Below are 20,081 nucleotides of genomic sequence, written 5' to 3'. Positions count from 1 at the left end.
TATTTATTCATTTATTTAAAATATTTATACCTCGCCCCTCCAGTACACTACTGCTCAGTGCAGCTCACAACATTAATAAAACAGATACAAAGAAAAATAAGACTAATAAATTAAACAAGTTAAGTTGAAATACTAGGCTAAAAATTGGTATTTTATTGCATAACGGTGAACTATAACATAATCTTAAGCATTAGGGCTGTGCAGTTGTGTCATCCTGACACACACGTCAGAGCTGACATGCCCTTTGTCATAACAACAGCAAAAGTCTGAACCCTGACTGAGATCCCTGCTGTCATTACGGAACTCTGTCAGATTTCCAACATGTCTGTTGGAACCCACCCCCTACCCTGCCTCTGACCTGCCCTCTGCTCCTCCTCCCACTCCCTCACTTTTATCTGGGATCCAGGTGAGGGCAGGGACAGGCTGCCTTGCTTCCGCTTCCACTTCCTCTGAGCAAGCACTGAACTTGCTTTGACAGCCTAGAGAGGCTTGGATTGAAAAGCATAAGCACCCCACCGCCCTTTAGCTGTCCTTCTAAGTGCCTGCTGCTCAGGTAATCCAAGAAGCAGCTGGGCCCAGGCACCATATAGGATAGCTTTTCTTTTAGGACCCTGAGTGGCCCTGAGGGTCTTAGTTAGAGTATTAAATATACTCACTCACATATTGCATAATGCAACAGGAGTCCCGACTGTACTACTGAGCCAGTGTAAACACCATCAATTGTGTTGTGCACCAGGGCAGCTCTGCTCTGGTGTAGCATTGTGCAAACACAGCTGTGCAACATGACACCTATTATTTCCAATTGACGTGGTCCAGCTGGGACTCCAACCACCTATGTTGGAATGTGCAGTATGTGAGTGGCTCTTGACTGGCTATGAAGAATTGATGCACAGATATTGTCGCAGTCCAGATCACAATAGTATATATCAACTTGAATAACTGACCTTCACAGAGCAGATGTATGAAATGCCTATAAAGCCATGTTTTATCCTTTTTAGCACAATTGAAAACATAACTCTTCAAGCAGGTTCATGCATCCTGGCTACCGGTTCTAACAATTGGTTTTCAGCACAACATAATTCTCAACTTAATTCTCAAATTATAAACTAATTACAATAATATATGAATTATAATAATAAATGACTTATAAATTATAAATGAATTATAATTCATTTTCAGCACAACATAATTCTCAAATGACAGTGTCCTGCATTTTAACACTTCGTGAACAATTCTGTTCACAGTGTCTGAAATTTCCTTTAAAGCTAATGAGCATGCCTATATATTGTAAAAGGGGAGAAAGTATATTCCTTTACGCCTTCAGATGTTGAAAAGGTGGTTTCTTACTAGCCAGCCATATCCAACCATAAAAATTTCTACAGCCACAAAAGCTAATGTATTATGAAGTAATTCATAACAAACAATTATGAACCAACAATAACTCGCTATGATAATTTTAATGAATCTTTTGGTGGACAAAATCTCTTGTATTAGGGTCAACTTAGATTCAAACTCCACAGTTGTTACAGTGTCTGATGCCGAGGTGTCCAGCAGCTCTTCTTATGTGCTGACCCTGGATCAGTTTCAGTTCATGACTCCTGAGAATGTGGACAAGCTGCTTGGAATGGTGTGGCATACCACCTGCTCTCTTGATCCTTGCCCGACATAACTTATACTATCTGGCAGGGAGGCTGCTCTATCTATCTATCTATCTATCTATCTATCTATCTATCTATCTATCTATCTATCTATCATATTTTTATACCGCCTGATATGTAAATCTCTAGGTGGTGTACACAGTAGGGATGTGCACAGAACCTGTTCGGAGGCCCTTTATGGGCCTCTGAACTGGTTCGAAGAACCGGCTGTACTACTGATTCAAAGGCGGGGGATGGTGCACTTACCCCTTCAGCTGCTTTCTCCCCATCAGCATCAATGTGTTTCAAAGCTCATTGGGGCGGAAGCATACCTCCCTGCCACCCCGTTGCCCTCGTCTTCTGGATATGACCGGAAGTCGTCAACACACCTGCTGGCGCATCGGCAACTTCTAGTCATATCCGGAAGATGAGGGCAACGGGGCAGCAGGGAGGTACGTTTCTGCCCCAATGAGCTTTGAAACACATGGATGCTGGTGGGGGGGGGGAGTGGCGGGAGAGGTAAGTGCACCCTCCCCCGTTCTTAAAGCTAGACACACACACCCCTGCCACCTTCGAGGCTCTCCACCATGGTTCTGTGCACATCCCTAGTACATAGAGGGCCTGGTAGAGATTATAAATGCTTCTCTGAGGGAGGGCAGGATGCCTCCTTGTCTTAAGGTAGCAAGCATTAAATCGCTTTTGAAGAAGCCTGCCTTGGATCCCTCAGAGTTAAGTAACTACAGGCCTGTCTCCAACCTTCCGTGGCTGGGCAAGGTGACTGAGAAGGTGGTGGCCTCCCAGCTCCAGGTGGTCTTGGAGGAAATTGATTATCTAGACACATTTCAAACTGGTTATCAGGCAAGCTATGGGGTGGAGACTGCCTTGGTCAGCCTGATGGATGATCTCCAATTGGGAATTGACAAAGGGAGTGTGACTCTGCTGGACCTTTTGGATCTCTCGGTGGCCTTCAATACTATTGACCATAGTATCCTAACATCTGAGGGGATTGGGGGTGGGAGGCACTGCTTTGCAGTGGTTCCACTCCTACATGGAGACTGTCCTTCAAAATCTCAACTTTTCTATGGTATCCCTCAGGCTCCATATTGTCTTTGATTTTATTTAATATCTTCATGAACCCACTGGGAGAGGTCATCCGGAGATTTGGTGCAGGGTGTTATCAGTATGCTGATGACTTACAAATCTATTTCTCCATGTCAACATCATTGGGAGAAGGCATAATCTCCCTAAATGCCTGCCTGGAGGTGGTAATGGGCTGGATGAGGGAAAACAAACTGAGGCTGAATCCAGATAAGACGGAGGTACTTATTGTGCAGGGTCAGAACTCAGGAGATGATTTTTATCTGCCAGTTCTGGATGGGGTCATGATCCCCCAGAAGGAACAGGTATGCAGTCTGGGGGTGTTTCTCAATCTGAACCTCTCCCTGGTGTCCTAGATTGAGGCGGTGGCCAGAAGTGCTTACTATCAGCTTCAGCTTATACGCCAGCTGCATCCATTTCTTGAGATCAGCGACCTCAGAGCGGTGGTACATCTGCTGGTAACCTCCAATCTGGACTACTGCAATGTGCTCTATGTGGGGTTGCCTTTGTATGTAGTCCAGAAACTGCAGTTGGTCCAGAATGCAGCGGCCAAGTTGGTCTCTGGGGCATCTAGGAGAGAGTATATTACTCCTGTGTTGAAAGAACTACCCTGGCAGCTGATAAGTTTCCAGGAAAAATACAAGGTGCTGGTTATTACCTATAAAGCCCTAAACAGCTTAGGCCCTGGGTTTTTAAGAGAATGTCTTCTTCACCATGAGCCCCATCACCGATTAAGATCATCTGGAGAGGCTCGTCTGTGATTGCCACCAGCTCATCTGGTGGCTACTCAGGGATGGGCTTCTCCATTGCTGCCCCTGGATTTTGGAATGTGCTCCCTGTTGAAATAAGGGCCTCCCCATCCCTGGCAACTTTTTTAAAAGCACTGAAGACATATTTATTTATCCAAGCTATTAATTAGATTTATAGTTTTAATACTTTTAATGTGGGGTTTTAAATGATCTTAATGTTACAGATTTTAATGTTTAAATGATTTTAATTGCAAGCCACCCAGGGATGCAGGTTTTGGGCAATATAGAAATATGTTAAACAAACAAACAAACAATTATGTTAAATACTGGCTTTCAAAGAAATCAATATATAATAGGTGCCAGTATATTGGTCTATGGCCGTAATAAAGTTCTGTTCTGTTCTGTTCTATAATAGGTGCCTCTGAATAATAGTTGCAGGAGGGCAACCGCAGGAGAGACGGCTTGCTTTCATCTCTTGCCTGTGATCTTTCTAGAGGTATCTGGTGGGCCACTGTGGGAATCAGGATGCTGGACTAGACAGGCCTTGGACCTGATCCAGCAGCGTTGTTCTTATGCTTATATATTCTAGTAAAAGAACAAAAATACATAACATGACCAACATTTTAACACTGTATACATGTGTCCAAAAGTAGCACACATGCAGTGGAAGCATTCCCACTGTGTGGAACTTAGGGACATACAGTGGACCGGGTCTCACGATCAGTGAGACCTGGGTTTTACTGGTGAGCGGGAAGAGCGGGCTAAGCCCACTCTCCCGCTCACGAGTAGGCAGGGAGCCCTGGGTGGCCGGATCGGCCGCCCACACGATGGCCGGCTCTGTGATGGAGCCGGCGGGGGATGTGGGGAGTGGGGGCCGTGCAGCCCCCGCAAGCCCCAGTATGCCCTGCGCGAGCACGCAGGACATACTGGTGAGACCCCCGGAGCCGGGAGGCAGCTTTTTGCCTCCTGGCTGGGGGTCTACTCGTGAGTAGGCGTGGCACGAAGCCGCACCGCGGCTACTCACAAGCCTAAAAAGCAGGTTTGCTGGAGCACTTGCTCCGCAAACCTGCTTTTTAGCAGGGGTTCTCGAGCGGGTTACCCGCTCAAGAACCACCGGGCTCGGCTGCGAGCCTGGTGGTTATTACGACCAACAAAAATTGGGCTAGGCTCTCCTAGCCCAATTTTTGTTGGTCATGAGAATCCCCCCAGTGTTTGCGCATTGCACAGAACGTGTTGACAAAAAGGGAGGTTGGTGAAAATTGCCCCCCACTCATGTGTCACCTGCATTTCCATACATACTTCTTTTGTCTGCATGCACATAGAGTGTTTTTGTTTGTTTGCTTGCTTGCTTTATTACATTTATATACCTCCTATTAAAAAAAAGAATATCCAGATGGTTTACAAACCAGTTAAAACACAGAAATTGTTAGTCAGGGTGTCAGCCAGATTTGTGGTACTAGTTGTATCAACAACTTGAATGAATCCTCTAAAGGGCTTGAAATTGTGAGTAATAACTCTTGCATTCTGTATTTAACATGCTATTGAGTTGATGCATTTGAAAACTCCACAATTCCAATAAACTTCATGATTCTTATAATAGATTCTCACTGTTCCCTTACTAGTCCCCTGCTGTTGCTCATATTCCTCAATACATAGGCCCTCACAGCATTTGTTTAATAGGGAACAAGTTCTGCTTTGGCTTACATGTTCTGGCATTCCTTATTTTTGCAATTAAACATAGCTACTTAAAACAGGGCAGGATGCCCTACTTAGCAAACAATGTAAGTTTACTAAAAATAGAAGGTGTATATAAGAATGTGGAAGTGGACATTCTACTGAAACATTTCTTCCATTTAAGGCTGAGCCAAAATAGGGGCATGTATAATTTCTTTTTAATAACCCCTGCAGTCTCCATTTTACTGGAGGACCTGTGAAACAAGGTGAAAATATTATGTATTCATAGAGGGAGGATAGAAAGCCCTCTTATTTTGCTTCATGATGTCATCACAAGCTAGTTTGGGGGTGTTATATTGCATCATAATCATTTGGCTACATGACCTCTATGTGGAGTCATAGCTCCAAGTCTAACTTTAAATACTTTGAAGCACTCTTTTTTTAAAAAAGTGATTTAAATTTACTGTTTTAGTGTATTGGCCATAAGAGGAACAGGAAGTTTTCCCCAAACTACTGACAGCAATAAATCCTTTCTAACTTGCATTTCACTGCTGCAGCAGAAGTACAAGCTCACAATGGGGGCCTGGCTTCCTGGGTGCATTTGTAGCTGCGATTTGATAGAAAAAGGTGTTGCGTCTGGAAAACAGCAATTACTAGTATAGTAATTGCCTCTCCTAAAAGGTAAATGACCTCAATAAGTCAACCACTTTGAGAGATTACAGTGCAGGAGAAATGCTTGTGTCTGAATTATAGAGCAGAGAGGTCCCTTTTCATCACCGAATGCACACTGGATTGCACAAATGGAGAACTCCACCAAGAAATTTGTAGGCAGGAGCCCCATTGAACTAAATAGGAGCTGAGCAAGGGCTCTTGGCTATCCATGTCAAGGAGCCCTGAAGAGATGTCAGTAATAGCAGACTGCCAAAGCAAAAATAAGTCTGTGTGCACATGGAAGCATTGTTAAAAGCTTACATTGACCCAACTTTGTTCCCAGTGAAAGACACAATGACTTCAGTAGAATCAGAGTTAGTCAGTCTCTACAAAATGTTTACATTTTGGGTAAAAATGCTGAACATAATGTGTGTACAGGGTTGGAGTCACTTAGTGAGCTCCATGACTGAGTGGAGAATTAAACAGATCTCTGGTCCGACTTTGACACTAACCACTATACCACGCTGGCTGACCTACAGAGCAAGAATGCACTGGTGCAGTGAGATAGCATTTCAACAGAACTTTCCAACCAACTGCACTGGTGCAGTGGGGAAGGGGCAATTTTTGACAGCCTCCCCTTCCCCAGGACACTCCCTGTGCCATATGAAAATATGTCCCTGATGTTTGTGCAGCCCTCAGGAACATATTTTCCGGTGGCACAGAAGCTTCCTGGAGAAAGGGAAGGCATCAAAAATTGCCACTACCTCACTGCACCAGTGCAGTTAGTTGGGAAGTCCTGTTGAGATTGTCTTTCACTACACCAGTGCATCCTTGCTCTACATACATGTCAGTCAATGTCTCTATCCTATAGCATAGAGTTACCAGAATCTACTCAAACACTATTTATATAATGCTATTTATAGGAAGCCTTTTAATTTTATTTTGTGTTTGATTTAGGGTAATTTTTATACACAGCAAATAAGAGCCCAAATAAATGAAAGCTTGTTTCTCACAATGCAAGCTCGTGTTTCACAGAAATAAAATCTTATTCCAATTGTTGAAATTTGTACTACAGGAGTAAATTTTCAGTCCTGAGGATAAAGGTAGCTGGTTCTTTTGCTGGGGAATATTATTTTGGTGGTGAAAATAAATGCTTACATTTTGGTGGCAGAATCTGTAGAACAAAGTACTGAATAATAAATACTATGCATCTCAGAATCTGCATGAGACAATTTGATTTTTAAAAGAAAATGAATGCAAAAACAAAACCCTGATATTTGAGCATTAATTATTAGTCAGCTTCCCCTAATTATGTAAATTCTCCTTGTGTTCACATATGGTTCTGTAATATATGTTACTATTTTAATATGCCTCACATGATAACCTTCCTTAAACCTCCTCATTCAATTTCCCTCTCCTTCTACATCTAGAATAAATTCCTTGGCTTCCCTTTCAAAGTGCTCCACAGATTTGCAACACACAATCTCTTTGACCATATTTCCTAATATCCTTGTCCTCTCCTCCAATTCTGTCATCTTCAGGACACACTTTCTTGCTTTCTTAAACAAGTCTGACTATTTTCTTTTGCTGGCACTCAGGCATGGAGAAAAACACTCCTTGAAATATATGATCCAGCTCTTTTACTGCCTCCTCAAAATCCACCCCCACCCCCTTTTGGTAAACTGTTGGCTTAACTCCTTCGTTTCCATCACACCCTGAAATGCAGCCTAAGTGCATGTATCTACATTTGTTCACATTTATCCTTTCTTACCCTGACATCCCACTCCCTAAGTCCTCTCTTCACTGTGGAAACTTAGATTTAACTTCCTAAGAGTTCCTTGTTGTGAAACTTGTGGAAGAGTCATATATATTGATGGTGCCAGACAAATAGTGAATAACAAATAAATATGTTTATGCAAACAAATAATCTGAACATTGAATATTCAGTTTCAAATTGAGTCCATTTAGGCTGTAATCAGTGTTTTGGATATATTTCTGTTGGGGGTGGGGGGGGAGAGAGAGGGAGGAAGGGAGGGAGATGGTTTCAATCATAGGTTTCTTTCACTGACAGAAAGGGGTTGCTCTGGAGGAAAACCTACTGGAGCACAGATTCCCATATGGGTCCTCTTATGTTGTTGGACTACTACTACCTTCATCCCCAAATGGAGTTATGAAGGGAGTTATGAGAGTTGTAGCCCAACAACATGTGGAGCTCCAAGGTTGAGAACCCCTGTATTGGAGGAAGGGAACTTTTGGATGTAACTCTATAGGCTACTTCACATGATCATTATTTGGGTACATGAACTTGGGAGCTAGGTGTGTTCCCGTTTTGTGATCAGGTGCACATAAAAAGCAAGGTAGGAGGTGGGGGGATCTCCTGCTGGGTAGGAGGGCATTTACTCCTACCTTGATAAGGATCTGGATACAGCTGTTGGGTAGGACAGAGCCTTCCTAGCCAGTGGGAGCCTCACACATGATCACTTCCCTCACTTCCCGATTGCTATTCATGAGCACACAATCACAAAACAGAAGCAGACACAGCTGCTGAACTTGGGTAGGACGCCTGCCCTACCCAAGTGTTGGTTGTGAGAACCAGCCTACTGTAGGAACACAGGAACATAGGAAGCTGCTTTATTCCAAGTCAGACCATTGGTCCATCTAGCTCAGTTTTGTCTACACAGACAGCGGTTTCTCCAAGGTTGCAGGCAGGAGTCTTTCTCAGCCCTATCATGGAGATGCCAGGCAGGGAACTTGGAACCTTCTACATGCAGGCGATCTTCTCAGAGTGGCCCCATTCCCTGAGGGGAATGTCTTACAGCTCTCACGTAGTGTCCCATTCAAATGCAAACTGGACCAGTTCAAGCACGGTAGCAAGTTAGAGGACAACACACTTATTAAACAAATACTTAACATTATCTCCAACAGTAAATATGAGTTGAGCATTTACCTTCTGTCCTGTCCGGAAGCTTTCCACTCTTGCTCGTTGTTCCAGCATTTACAGTTTCGGAGGATGTGCTTAGTTTGGTATTAGGGTCTCGTTTAGGTTTGGGGGGTGGTTGCTTGCGAGAGCAGCTACTGCTTTCATCATCGGTACCTCCAACAGAATGAAGAGACTGGGATCTCACAGTAAAGCCACTAGAGCAAGGATGTGGCAGTCTGTCCTGAGGAGCGGGCATTGTCATAAATCCCATGCGGAAATGTTTACCCACGTAGCTTCCTTCATTTCCTCTCACCACTTCACCACCTAAGCTGTAAATAAAATAAATACACATGTATTTTTATATAGGAGGCTGATAGAGCTGCTTGGATGGCTAACAAAACCAACTCTTTTGTTAAGTGTGCTACTCCTTAATTATCGAATCACTCTGACAGCTTTAATATGGTCTTCCACTCAGGGATGTCATGGTGTTTACAGGAGGCAGTGTTAAATCATTCACAATATTTGTTTTTCTGGTTCAGAAAAAAAATAATTAGTTCCACTTTAAGGCATGTTTTACCTTAAAAACTGTTCACTGAAGAACTCCATAAGATGAGTTAATGATAGCTAGTTACATTCCAGTTACATTCTCAGGCTATAGTTACATCAGGCAAGAGACTTTCTATGCTATTTGCACATCCCCCCCTCAATTGGTTTTATCAGTTGTATTCTGTTCATATATACTAAGTATGGGGAAATCCTGATGAGCAGGCTCCAGAAATAATTCAGAATAATCCACTGGTTATCGTCTCTCCACAACAATTTAGTTCCAACAGAGCATGTGCTAAGTAGTCATGGGTATATCGGTCACTTTAGAAAAAATCATAGATCCTGGGGTCCCACCAATTAACTGCTTGATGGGAATGGAAGAAACTGAATCCAGTCACACACTCAATTCTTTACAGTTGATTGGTAGTATACCAGTGGAAGCTCCTCTTTAGGGCCAAATGGGGCCAGGCCCACAAGGAAGGAAGGAAGGAAGGAAGGAATTAAATTAAATTAAATTAAATTAAAATATGTAATTGCATTACATCAATTAAACATAGTTTTCTGTGTGACCTTAATCACTGCTATTTATTCCTGGTTTTATTTGGTTTTTCCATTGCTTCTCTCATGTCTGAATGAGGAGTCTAGGCTCTTGCTAGCAGAGAAAGGGATATTCCTCTGCATATTACAGATAATGTGACAAGGTTTCCTTGCTCCTGGAGAGCCATGCTGACTTAATGACAGAATTTATGAAGCAACTATAACTACAAATATTTATATACTGCTCTTCAACAAGAGTTGAAAACAAAAGTGGTTTACATAGAAAAATAAATCTGAAATAAATAAGATGGTTCCCTGTCTCCAAAGGGCTCGCAATCTGAAAAGAAAATAAACATAAGGAGAACACCAGCAACAACCACTGGAAGGAAGCTGTGCTTCTTTACTGAAGAACAGCCAATAGCAGCTGGAGTGGAGGAAGAGCTTCCTCCCAGACTGTGGTGCTAATGTTCAGATGTAACGCTGGCACCAAGGAAACACAGGTGGATGGCAGACCTCGCTACAAACTGAAGGTATAAATCACTGTCCAGGAAGGGAAACCGCGGGTCTATTTTCTGGTGAAACTGCAGTTGCCCACATTCAGATGTGCAGTTTTTGAAACTGGCGATCCCTTCACCTCCGGTTTTGTGTTACATGTGAATGCAGCCATTGTTAACCCCCCCACCCATTTTATATTTGTTGTGATGTAATTCTGTACACTACCTAGAGATACACATATCAGTCGATATTTAAATATGATAGATAGATAGATAGATGTGCTGGTAGAAGACAAAATGCAGAAGTGACCCAGAAAATGTTGCTTTTATATTACATCTTAAGATTTATTGAATATAAAATGTTTGTTGGATTTGTTTTGTTTTGTACTTGGCTTCCCTTATCATCACTTTTAGCTAAACATTTTAAAGTGTTGAAAAGGGGCTTCTGGAGGAGAGGGAATGGTGATGGTGCCAAGAGAACAGCCTTTTCCATATAGTTCAAAAACAGAGAAATAGACCACAACTGCAATTACTTGTGCCATCCTGCTAAGACCCCTTTCTTTGTATTAATCTGCTAGAAATGTTATCAAAATGCCCTTTCCAAAATTGCAGGTTGTGAATGGGCAGGGTGTAGAGTGGGGTGAATCTGGGAAGAGTATTTTTAGCCATTAGACGACAGAATTCCATGTGAATGAGAAAATGTTGCTTTTATATTACACCTTAAGATTTATTGAATGTAAAATGTTTATTGGAGTTTGTTTCATTTTGTATATAGCTTCCTTGATAGTAATGTTTATCTAAACCCTTCAAAGTGTTGTAAAGGAGGATATGTAGTTTGTATAAACTTGGCATGTGTATGAAAATAAGCCAATACCTAAGGAAAACCTTAAGCAAGGCCATCTAGCTTTTTTCCTGTTTTATCTTGTCTATTACCATTAGCAGAGACAACTGGCAAAAGAATTGAGTGGTGGAAACTGAAAGTACTGAGGTACCAGTGAGTTTTGTAATATGTAGATGCTATTGTGCTGAAAGGTACATTCCCAGTTTCTGATGAAATCAGATTTGTATTGTACAGGGTATAGATGAAGATATGAAAAACAAAACAAAACTGCATGCCATAGTGTTATATACCGTATGGATACATATTTCAAACCTCAAAGTGAAGTATGAACAAGCCCTCAGAGATAACTCTCTTCTTTACAAGTGTATTTCCTGTTAACATTTCCCCCCCCGTACATCCCTTAGAAAGTCAACCCATTAAAAACTGATATAGTTCTATCAAGCCTGATAGACAGCAATCACTAGAGGGCAGCGGTGTCCAAATACACAAATCAATAGACGTTTTCACCAAATCATGATTGAGTCATAGTTGATGTCAGTTCCTTAGGGATATTAATCCAAAAGGATCAAAAGTAGAACTTATTAATCGTCCCTCTATAGTATGAAACTTTATATTAAAAAAATAAATCCTGTGGCTAATTTGAATGATTAACTATGCCTCCGTTAATCTTTCTAAAAATTGTTCTGCCAATAAAGTGTAATCCCTGGTTTTTGCATTGCAAAAACCCTTTCATGTCACATTTTAAAACAGGATTGCCATTGAATGTGTCTAGAATGTTATACAATGAGCAATATTCACTTTTTTGGGATTTTGTAAATGTTGCTCATAGAGATGAATTTGAGATTTTTTTAAAAATCAAGTATATTGAGAATGGGCCAACAGATGATAAATTTAGTGCCACATAGACTTGTCTACATGATTATATAGTGTTGTGATGATCTTTAAGAGATGGGATAAAAACAGATGTAAGGACTCATTCTTGGAACTCCTCCACAACACTTTACCTGCTACAACATGGGATGTTTGTACACAACATCGGCCCTCCAGTTGTTATTGGACTACAACTCCCATCATCCCCAGGCACAGTTGCCTATAGTAAAGTCAGTAGCAAACATCCCATGAAGCTGTGGCTGTGAAAAGTGCCAGCCTACATTGATCTCAGGGCATGCCTGGAAGAAGTGGCCCATAGTAGTCAGCCCTGGAACACCAATAGCTGCAGATATCACAGGTTTCAAAAGGTCCTGCGAATGAGTTCTTATATCTATCAGTTATTTTCTCCCACCAGCTAAAGATTGCTACAACAACATCTGGAGGGCCAAAGTTGTGTGAGAGATAATACAGGCTGAGTTCAACAGTGGCTAGGATTTACATGACTCTTTGAACATGGTATATCAGAAATTAACACCAACCACATACAAGATTCTGAGCTGCATGGAGTTCCTGGTCCTCAGCAACAATGCATAGTGCAGCTACTCACTATATGTAGCACACTGGATCTATAACATGAACCTTGTATTTTGTTTTTGACATGCTGTAAGTTAGCTCGAACCATTGGCCACATTTGCACGTAACGCCAAACTGGAGTTAGGTGGGGCAGAGATTAGAATTCATGCACATCTGAATGAGTGAAGCCGCAGTTTTCTGGCAAAATGACCTGTGTTTTCCCTCACCAAACTCTAATTTGATTTGTAATAAGTTTCGCTGCTCCAACCTGAGGTTTGAAGGCTGCAGTGTTACATCTGAATGCAGGCACAACCATAACCACAGTTTTGTGCTGTTTCTGGAACCAAAATCATAGAGAAGGTGGCCCATACCTACCCAGGAATGTGCCTGCTCCATGCCTGCCATGCTTTTTGATGGCCACCTCTCTGAGCACTTGCAACCCATCCCCAGTCTCCACACTCCTCAAGCCATTGCCTGGAAACAAGGACACCACCTTGTCCCATCCCAAGCTTGTCAAAAGGGAAAAGTCCAAGCCTATCAAAAGGGAAAAGTCACATTGGGGGATGCCCCTTTTCCAATGTGTATCTCGTTCCCTCCCTCTGGCACTCAAAAGAGAAAGGGGATGGGATGGCAAGACGGGCACTATGTGTTTTCTTCACCAAAAACAAATCCATGAAGAAGTATGTTCACAAGCACATGCAAGCGCAGTCACACTATAAACCGGGCAACCCAATGAGATAGCTGCAAACATAACGTATGGCAGGGCAGTGATACCCAGGGTTGGTTTTAAAAGGCCGGCCCACCCAGAAATTCTCTAATGGCTGTGCTATATTTTTGTGTACAATAGGGTTTTTTCCCCTTAGTATGTATAAATAGTGCTGTTTTCTCAGTTCACTAGGTGTTAACCAGTCATAGTTTTTAATCAGAGATCTACCAGCGTCAGACCATTTCCTACAGATTACTATCACTAAAAGTCAAACTTGTGTTCCAAAGTGCAATTTCCTGCGCTTCTGTAGCATTAATTTTGTCCTTCCTAGCGATGTAAAGAGTTTCTGTGATCTTCCCAACTATAAATAGTAGGCCTGACTGATCCTGGCCTTTTTTGTAGCATAGAAAGCAAAGGAAGATTTATGTGTACTTTCCAGTAAAGGAAAATGAAGACAGCTAGTAGAAATGATTGTTTAGATGATCTCATTCCATTACTTTTGACAGAAAGGAGTCTGTGCTCTTCAGTGTTCAGATGATAAGCTCTAGCTCATTTTGAAATTCTATTATATGAATTGCCGAAAATGCTGCACAACTTATTAATATATATGGAAATACACATTTGGATTTTTCCCCTGAGAGCTTTCCATTTGGACTTGGCCAGGTTTCAACTGGCTATATCACAAGAAAGAATATTGGCTGAAGTACAACACAGAAAAGGCTCCTTTCTGGAAAAGGCATTTGTCATAATGAAAAAGTTAGACTACAATTTTGAAACTATTTATTCCAGAGTAATCTGATTGGCTACTGTTCTTGAGTATGGGCATTCTTATGGCCTGATGATGATAAACATTACTAGCAATTTCCACAAATTTCAAGGAAACTTGATAAAAGCAAGTGTACTTAGGCCTGCAATTCTAGACTACAGCTTGAAATTGTTGGCTGACATCCTGACTAATGAAGTACTGGTGCAACGTGGGAAGCACCAGTGTAGTACCGGTGCTAGAGTTCCCAACTAACACTGCATCGGCACTAGTTTGAGGGAATTTCTGCTATCTTCCCTTCCTCTCCCTTGGAAGACATTTGTGTCACCCAGAAATGTGTCCTTGAGGGCTGTGCGACCCTCATGTTTTCAGGTGGCACAGACTGGTTTCGGATGAAGTCATAGAAATTTTCCACCACCATTGAGCCTGCAGCAGAGCAGAGTTGAACTTTCAGAAGCACCGGTGTGTCTTCCATTGCACCAGTGCTTCATTAGACAGAACTTGAGCCACGGTCTACAAAGTATACTGGAAAAGTGACTTCAGGAATAGTAGTTATCATTTTGGGGCAAAGTCATGAATTTTGGTATGGTAATATATGCCTGAAGCCACCTAATAGTGCAGCAGGGAAATGACTTGACTAGCAAGCCAGAGGTTGCTGGTTCGAATCCCCACTGGTGTGTTTCCCACCTATATTGGGCAGCAGCAATATAGGAAGATGCTGAAAGGCATCATCCCATACTGTGTGGGAGATGGCAATGGTAAACCCTTCCTGTATTTTACCAAAGACAACCACAGGGCTCTGTGGTTGCCAGGAGTCTTTACTTTAATATATGCCCAAGAATAAGTTTGGCGGGTGGAAAGGATTGCTGACTCTTTGGTAGAATATATGCTTCCAAGCTCAGCACCTCAAATCTCCAGCTATATCAAGACAACTCCCTGCAATCCCGAAGAAGGCCTATGTGTATCAATCCTAAGTGGGATTTGATGCAGACATCACCACTTGGAAGAAGAAGAGGAAATAGAAGAAGAGGAACAATGAATCCAGACTGTGGCTTGTCATGACTGGGTTTCAGTTCAACATCAGATCATATTGCTCATAGTGGCTGAGATGACAGGAAATTACAAATTCCATCCATCACCACCATTGTAAGCTAGACAATAAAAGTTAGAAAATTTCAGCAGTCAATAGATATTTGAGCACATATAGTTGCAATAAGATCTCATTTGTTGTGGTCTATGAATCCTGCCCATATTTTTGCTTTCTCAAACATTATAACATTATGTTTTGGACTCTTTTTTTGTGTTCACATGTAATTATTATTATTTTTGCCACATTTCACTTCCCGACATTATTGTTCCTCACTATACCACCTTAATAAATACATAAAACTTTAATTCTCCATTCAAAGCACAGCTCTGGCTATTATGCTGCAGTCCAAGCTATTTCTCATTAGTCTCTAGTTCAGTGTCTGCACTTTGGTAGATGTTTGCCTAGCTAGTAGGGATGTGCAGAACATTTCAACCATGAAATGTTCTGACTCAAAATGAGCCATTTTGAGCTTGAAACAAAACACCCTCTTTAAAACGGGCCTGCTTCGAGCTCAGAGCAGAACAACCCCATTTCGATTGAAATGTTTCAACGTTTCAAGCACTGGTTTCCGACTGGTTTGCAATCTCCTTGCTCCTTGGTTGGCTAGTTATCACACAAAACAAGTGTTGTCATGGGCAACTGTACCCCCATTGGCTGGGAGGAGGGAGGGAGGAACACAAAAGGAGGGAGTTTCAAAATGTATTCAAAAGGACTGGAAGGCAGAGAGGGCCCTTACGCCTCTCTTGAAGAGGATACAACAGGAGAGGAGGAAGCTAGGTATGATTTTTTGATTTTCTTTTCTCAGCACTGAGAAATATGTTGTGCTGTTGCTTCTATAACTATCTGGTTTTGCTGGATCTCAGATTGACAAAGGCAGAACTTGGGTGCATGCCTTCCTTGAGTTGTAGTTTTGTTTGTGAGATGGTGTTGTGGTGAGAAATGGACAGTGGCAGCTCGCTCTCTCTCTCTCTCTCTCTCTCTCTCTCTCTCTCTCTCTCTGTAATATTTCTTGGTGATTGCTGTGATGAGCTCCATGTCTGGCTTTGAGACTAACTAACTCTTCTGGTCTGCTCTGTATTCTGCATTGCAAGGTGTACTCAATCAAAATGTGGCTGAAGTTGCTCTAATTGAGCTTATGGCTATGCGTGTTTCTAAGTAAGGGTGCTTCTGTGACAACTGTTGCAATGCTAGAAAGTAAGGAGTCATAATTGTGTGTGAGAGAGCAACATGTGCCAATGATGTTGCTGCAGCACAGACACTTTGGCTGGCAGTGGATTCTGGGTCAGGTATTCTTGTTTGGCAATTTCGACTGTGTTTGAAATGTGTTTTGTGTTGGGGAGGACAGATTCCCCTTCACTGTATGCTTCTGCACTGTTTCCAAGGCAGTGTTTCAAAATGCACTGCAAATTGTAATGCAGAACTTGTGCACACTCTGTGAGTGCAGTTTGTTTTGGCCATAGGGAACAATGGGGAAGCTTCAAACACCCCATTGCTCCCAATGGGTAGCTCCTAGGGACACCAAAGTGTGTTGGGTGGTAGGGCATGATGGGTGCTACATACTACCAAGCCCACAAAAGAAATAGGGAAGTGGGTGATCTTTAACAAATTTTTAAACAAATTTTTAACAATGTTTCCCCATAGGATCCACTTCCCTAGGAGCTACCCATGGGAAACAATGGGGTGTTGTTGGTTTTTTTAAGTTTCCCCATTGATCCCTATGGCCAGAACACTCAAAACATTTTGAGTTGTTTCATCAGTTTGACTACTGTTTCAGCAAAATGTTTTAACTGTTTTACGTTTCATTTCAAACCGAAATGAAACGCTATATCTGTTTCATGCACATTCTTTCTGCAGATTTTATTTAATCAATAAGTTGGAGTTCATTTAAATCCCAGCACCTGTTTGTTTACCTTCTTGGTTCTTTGCCCATTAGGGGTGTGCACAAACTAAAAAACATGGTTCAGTTCAAATTAGAATCAATCTGAACCAAATTGCATTGCTCCGAACTGGTTCGGTCAAACTGGCCAGCCAGTCTAGTCCATTTGATTGAATTGGTTTGGGTGGTCAATATACTTAAAAAGGGGGATCGGGTGAGGATACCCCTTTACAAGTGTAGGAGGTGGAGGCCCTTCAAAAGGTAAGGGGAGGCTGGGCAGGAGTGGCAAGAGAGGTAAAAATATGCTTTCCCAGCTGGCGCAGCTGCTGGCACCACTGCTTGCCACTACTCTCTCTCCCTGGTGTGGCCCCAACAAGTGCGCTCCCCCATTCCTTGACCAAGCTGCCAGCTCTGCAGTGCCTCAGTTCTGGCCTCCGCACATGAGTGCAGGCCATTTGCATGGGGTACATGCATGTGTGCAGGCCATTTGTTTGGCACGTGCATGGACCCCACACAATGGCCTCCTCACATGCACGGAGGCCAGAACTGAGCCACCACTGAGCTGGCAGCTTGGTAAAGGAGGGGTGAGTGCACTTGTTGGGGCTGTGCCAGGGAGGGTGAGCAGCAGCAAGCAGCAGAACCAGAAACTGCACTGGCCAGATAAGCCGTTTTTTACCTCTCTTGCCAAGAGGTTTGGTCCACAATTGAACCTCCGAAACAGACCCGGTTCGAGGCAAACCAGATCGGTACAAACCGTTCATGCACAACCCTATTGGCCATACACATTCATTCTACACTAGATCTTACCAAATATGTATTAGTCCTAAATAATACCAGGGGCTCATGCACACAATAGGTACATTAGCCACCTGATACTCAGTTGAAGAGCAAAAGGACCTGGTTGAAATCCCATTACTGTATTCTCAATGCTTTATTTTCTCCCATGCTATTATATGCACACCCTCCTTAGAGGTATAGCTGAAGACTGTTCAAAAGGATGACTTCTTTTGCTGTTCCCCCTTTTACCACCTTTGAAGCAATTTGTTAGTATGACTTTTTACTTTTATTTTTGGAAGTAGAATTCCCAAATATTGACAACAGCTAAATGAGACAATTGTAAAAGTAAGATGAAAGAATTATAGAACATGTTCTTTTGTAAAAATATCAAGATGTCTGGTGTGTGTGTGTGTACACACACACACACACACACACACACACACAGTATACACACACACATACACATTTTAAATAAGTGATACAAGATATTAAAATGCAATGAAACTAAATGTTGTAGAGTCCATTTGTTTTCTAAATTTACCACCAGTTACTATCTTTCACATCTCCCCTGAACTCTTCTCCAGGTTCTCTAAATCAGATCTATAATCTGGTTTTGGTTTTGGTTTTTTTGCCTAAGTTTCCACCATTATGTTATATTCCATTTTCTGTGCATAATTTATTTTCTCCTCTGTGTGTCTGTAACTGATATTAAAGACCACTTTCAATTTGTTAAGATATACCAGTTTCCTCTCTGGCTAGTTGATGCCTTCTGAACATGTCACAGGATTCAAAATGTGCAAAGGCATATTTGTATAGGAACTAGTTCGTTCAAACTTACATGTTTGATCCTTCAAATTACTTTGCATTTCAAAGCAGAGCTACACCATGTATGGATGTTTTCCCAAGATATTTTAAAGGCATGGGAAGTGACTCCTGCAGGTCACTACAGTTCCTGCACAGATGAGCAAATATGTTGTCTGAATAATGCATGCAATAGCACAGAGTGGCTGAGTTGTGATTAACCTATGCTGGGGTATTCATCATGTTAAAAGCTAATAAAGAAGCCATTTCATGATAAATTCCAAATATCCATATCCATATCTATATCTATCTACACACACACACACACACACACACACACACACACACACACACACAATCTATCTAGTGGGATGTGCAAAAAGGTTCGACGTCGAACCTGTTCGGTTTGACATTTCGGGTCGAATCAAACCATCACGTTTGGTCCGACCACGGACTGAACACCCCCACCCCCACTGACTGTTTGATGGGTTCGCTGACTTAAAAAAAATGTTGTTGTTGTTACTTATCCCCTTTGGGGGAGTTGTTGGAGGCAGTGGGGGGGAGGGTCTGCGGAGGTTCCTCCTCCCCCAGCCAGCCTCCATTGCAGCCCAAACCTGCCTGTCCAGCTGGTTCTTTGGCCAGTTCGGGCCTTCCCCCTCCATTGTTGTGGCCATTTTGGAGGCCACCGTGCCTACGCAATTGGTTTCTGCATGGCCTGGGTCACTGAGAGGCCAACTGCAGGTGCACCAGCCTCCAAAATGGCCACCGCACCGGAGGAGGAAGGCAGGTGAACGGACCAGTTTGGGCCGCAAGGGAGGCTGGTGTGGGGTGGGGGAACCTCCACGGACCCCTCTGCTGCTTCCAACAACGCCCCTGAAGGGGGTAAGCAACAAAAAATTAGTTTTTTGATTTTAAACAAAGTTTGTGACCCCCCCCCCCAATGAACCAGACTGGATAGGGGGTGGGGTTTCGAGGGGATGCCGGACCAAACTGGCCCGGTCCAGTTCAAGTCTGTTCTGGACTCAAACCGAACTGGGCCAGCCGTAGGGATGTGAAAACTGGTTCGACATTGAACCAGTTCGACGTCAAACCAGTTTGGTTCGACGGTCCAGTGTCGAGCCAAACTACCCCGTTTGGCCCGACCCCAGACTAAACAGTCCCCAAAGGTTCAGTGGTCCGCGAACCTGTAAAGTACTTTTTAAAAAATTAACCATTTTTAACCTTTTATAGCCCTCTGCAGGGTTCCTGGAGGCAGCAGTGGGGGTCTGCAGGGGTCCCCCCTCCCCCGCCAGCCTTCTACATGCCACTCAAGAGAGGTTTGAGGGTTTCGCTAAAGTTTAAAGTGCTCTTAAGTTGTTTTTTTTACTGTTGCAGCCCTCCGCGGGGTTCCTAGAGGCAGCGGGGGTGGTGGTGGTTCCAGGTGGTCCCCCTCCCCCCACCGGCCTTCTTCATTACCCCCAAGAGCGGGGCGGCACTGG

The 20,081-nt window shown here is 42.8% G+C and overlaps 1 protein-coding gene across 2 annotated transcripts in view; it reads right to left on the bottom strand.

The window, feature by feature from the left end:
• NYAP2 (neuronal tyrosine-phosphorylated phosphoinositide-3-kinase adaptor 2) overlaps positions 1 to 20,081 on the bottom strand; it is a 251,503-nt gene that overhangs the window by 106,783 nt on the left and 124,639 nt on the right. For both annotated transcript variants that reach the window (XM_053309357.1, XM_053309358.1), the window contains one exon: positions 8,757 to 9,058. In XM_053309357.1, the coding sequence (XP_053165332.1) occupies positions 8,757 to 9,058 (302 nt within the window). The remainder of the gene's footprint in view (positions 1 to 8,756; positions 9,059 to 20,081) is intronic.

Source organism: Hemicordylus capensis, chromosome 3 (genome assembly GCF_027244095.1).
Source record: "Hemicordylus capensis ecotype Gifberg chromosome 3, rHemCap1.1.pri, whole genome shotgun sequence".
Taxonomy (NCBI): Eukaryota; Metazoa; Chordata; class Lepidosauria; order Squamata; family Cordylidae; genus Hemicordylus; species Hemicordylus capensis.
This window is presented reverse-complemented; position numbering and strand designations above follow the sequence as displayed.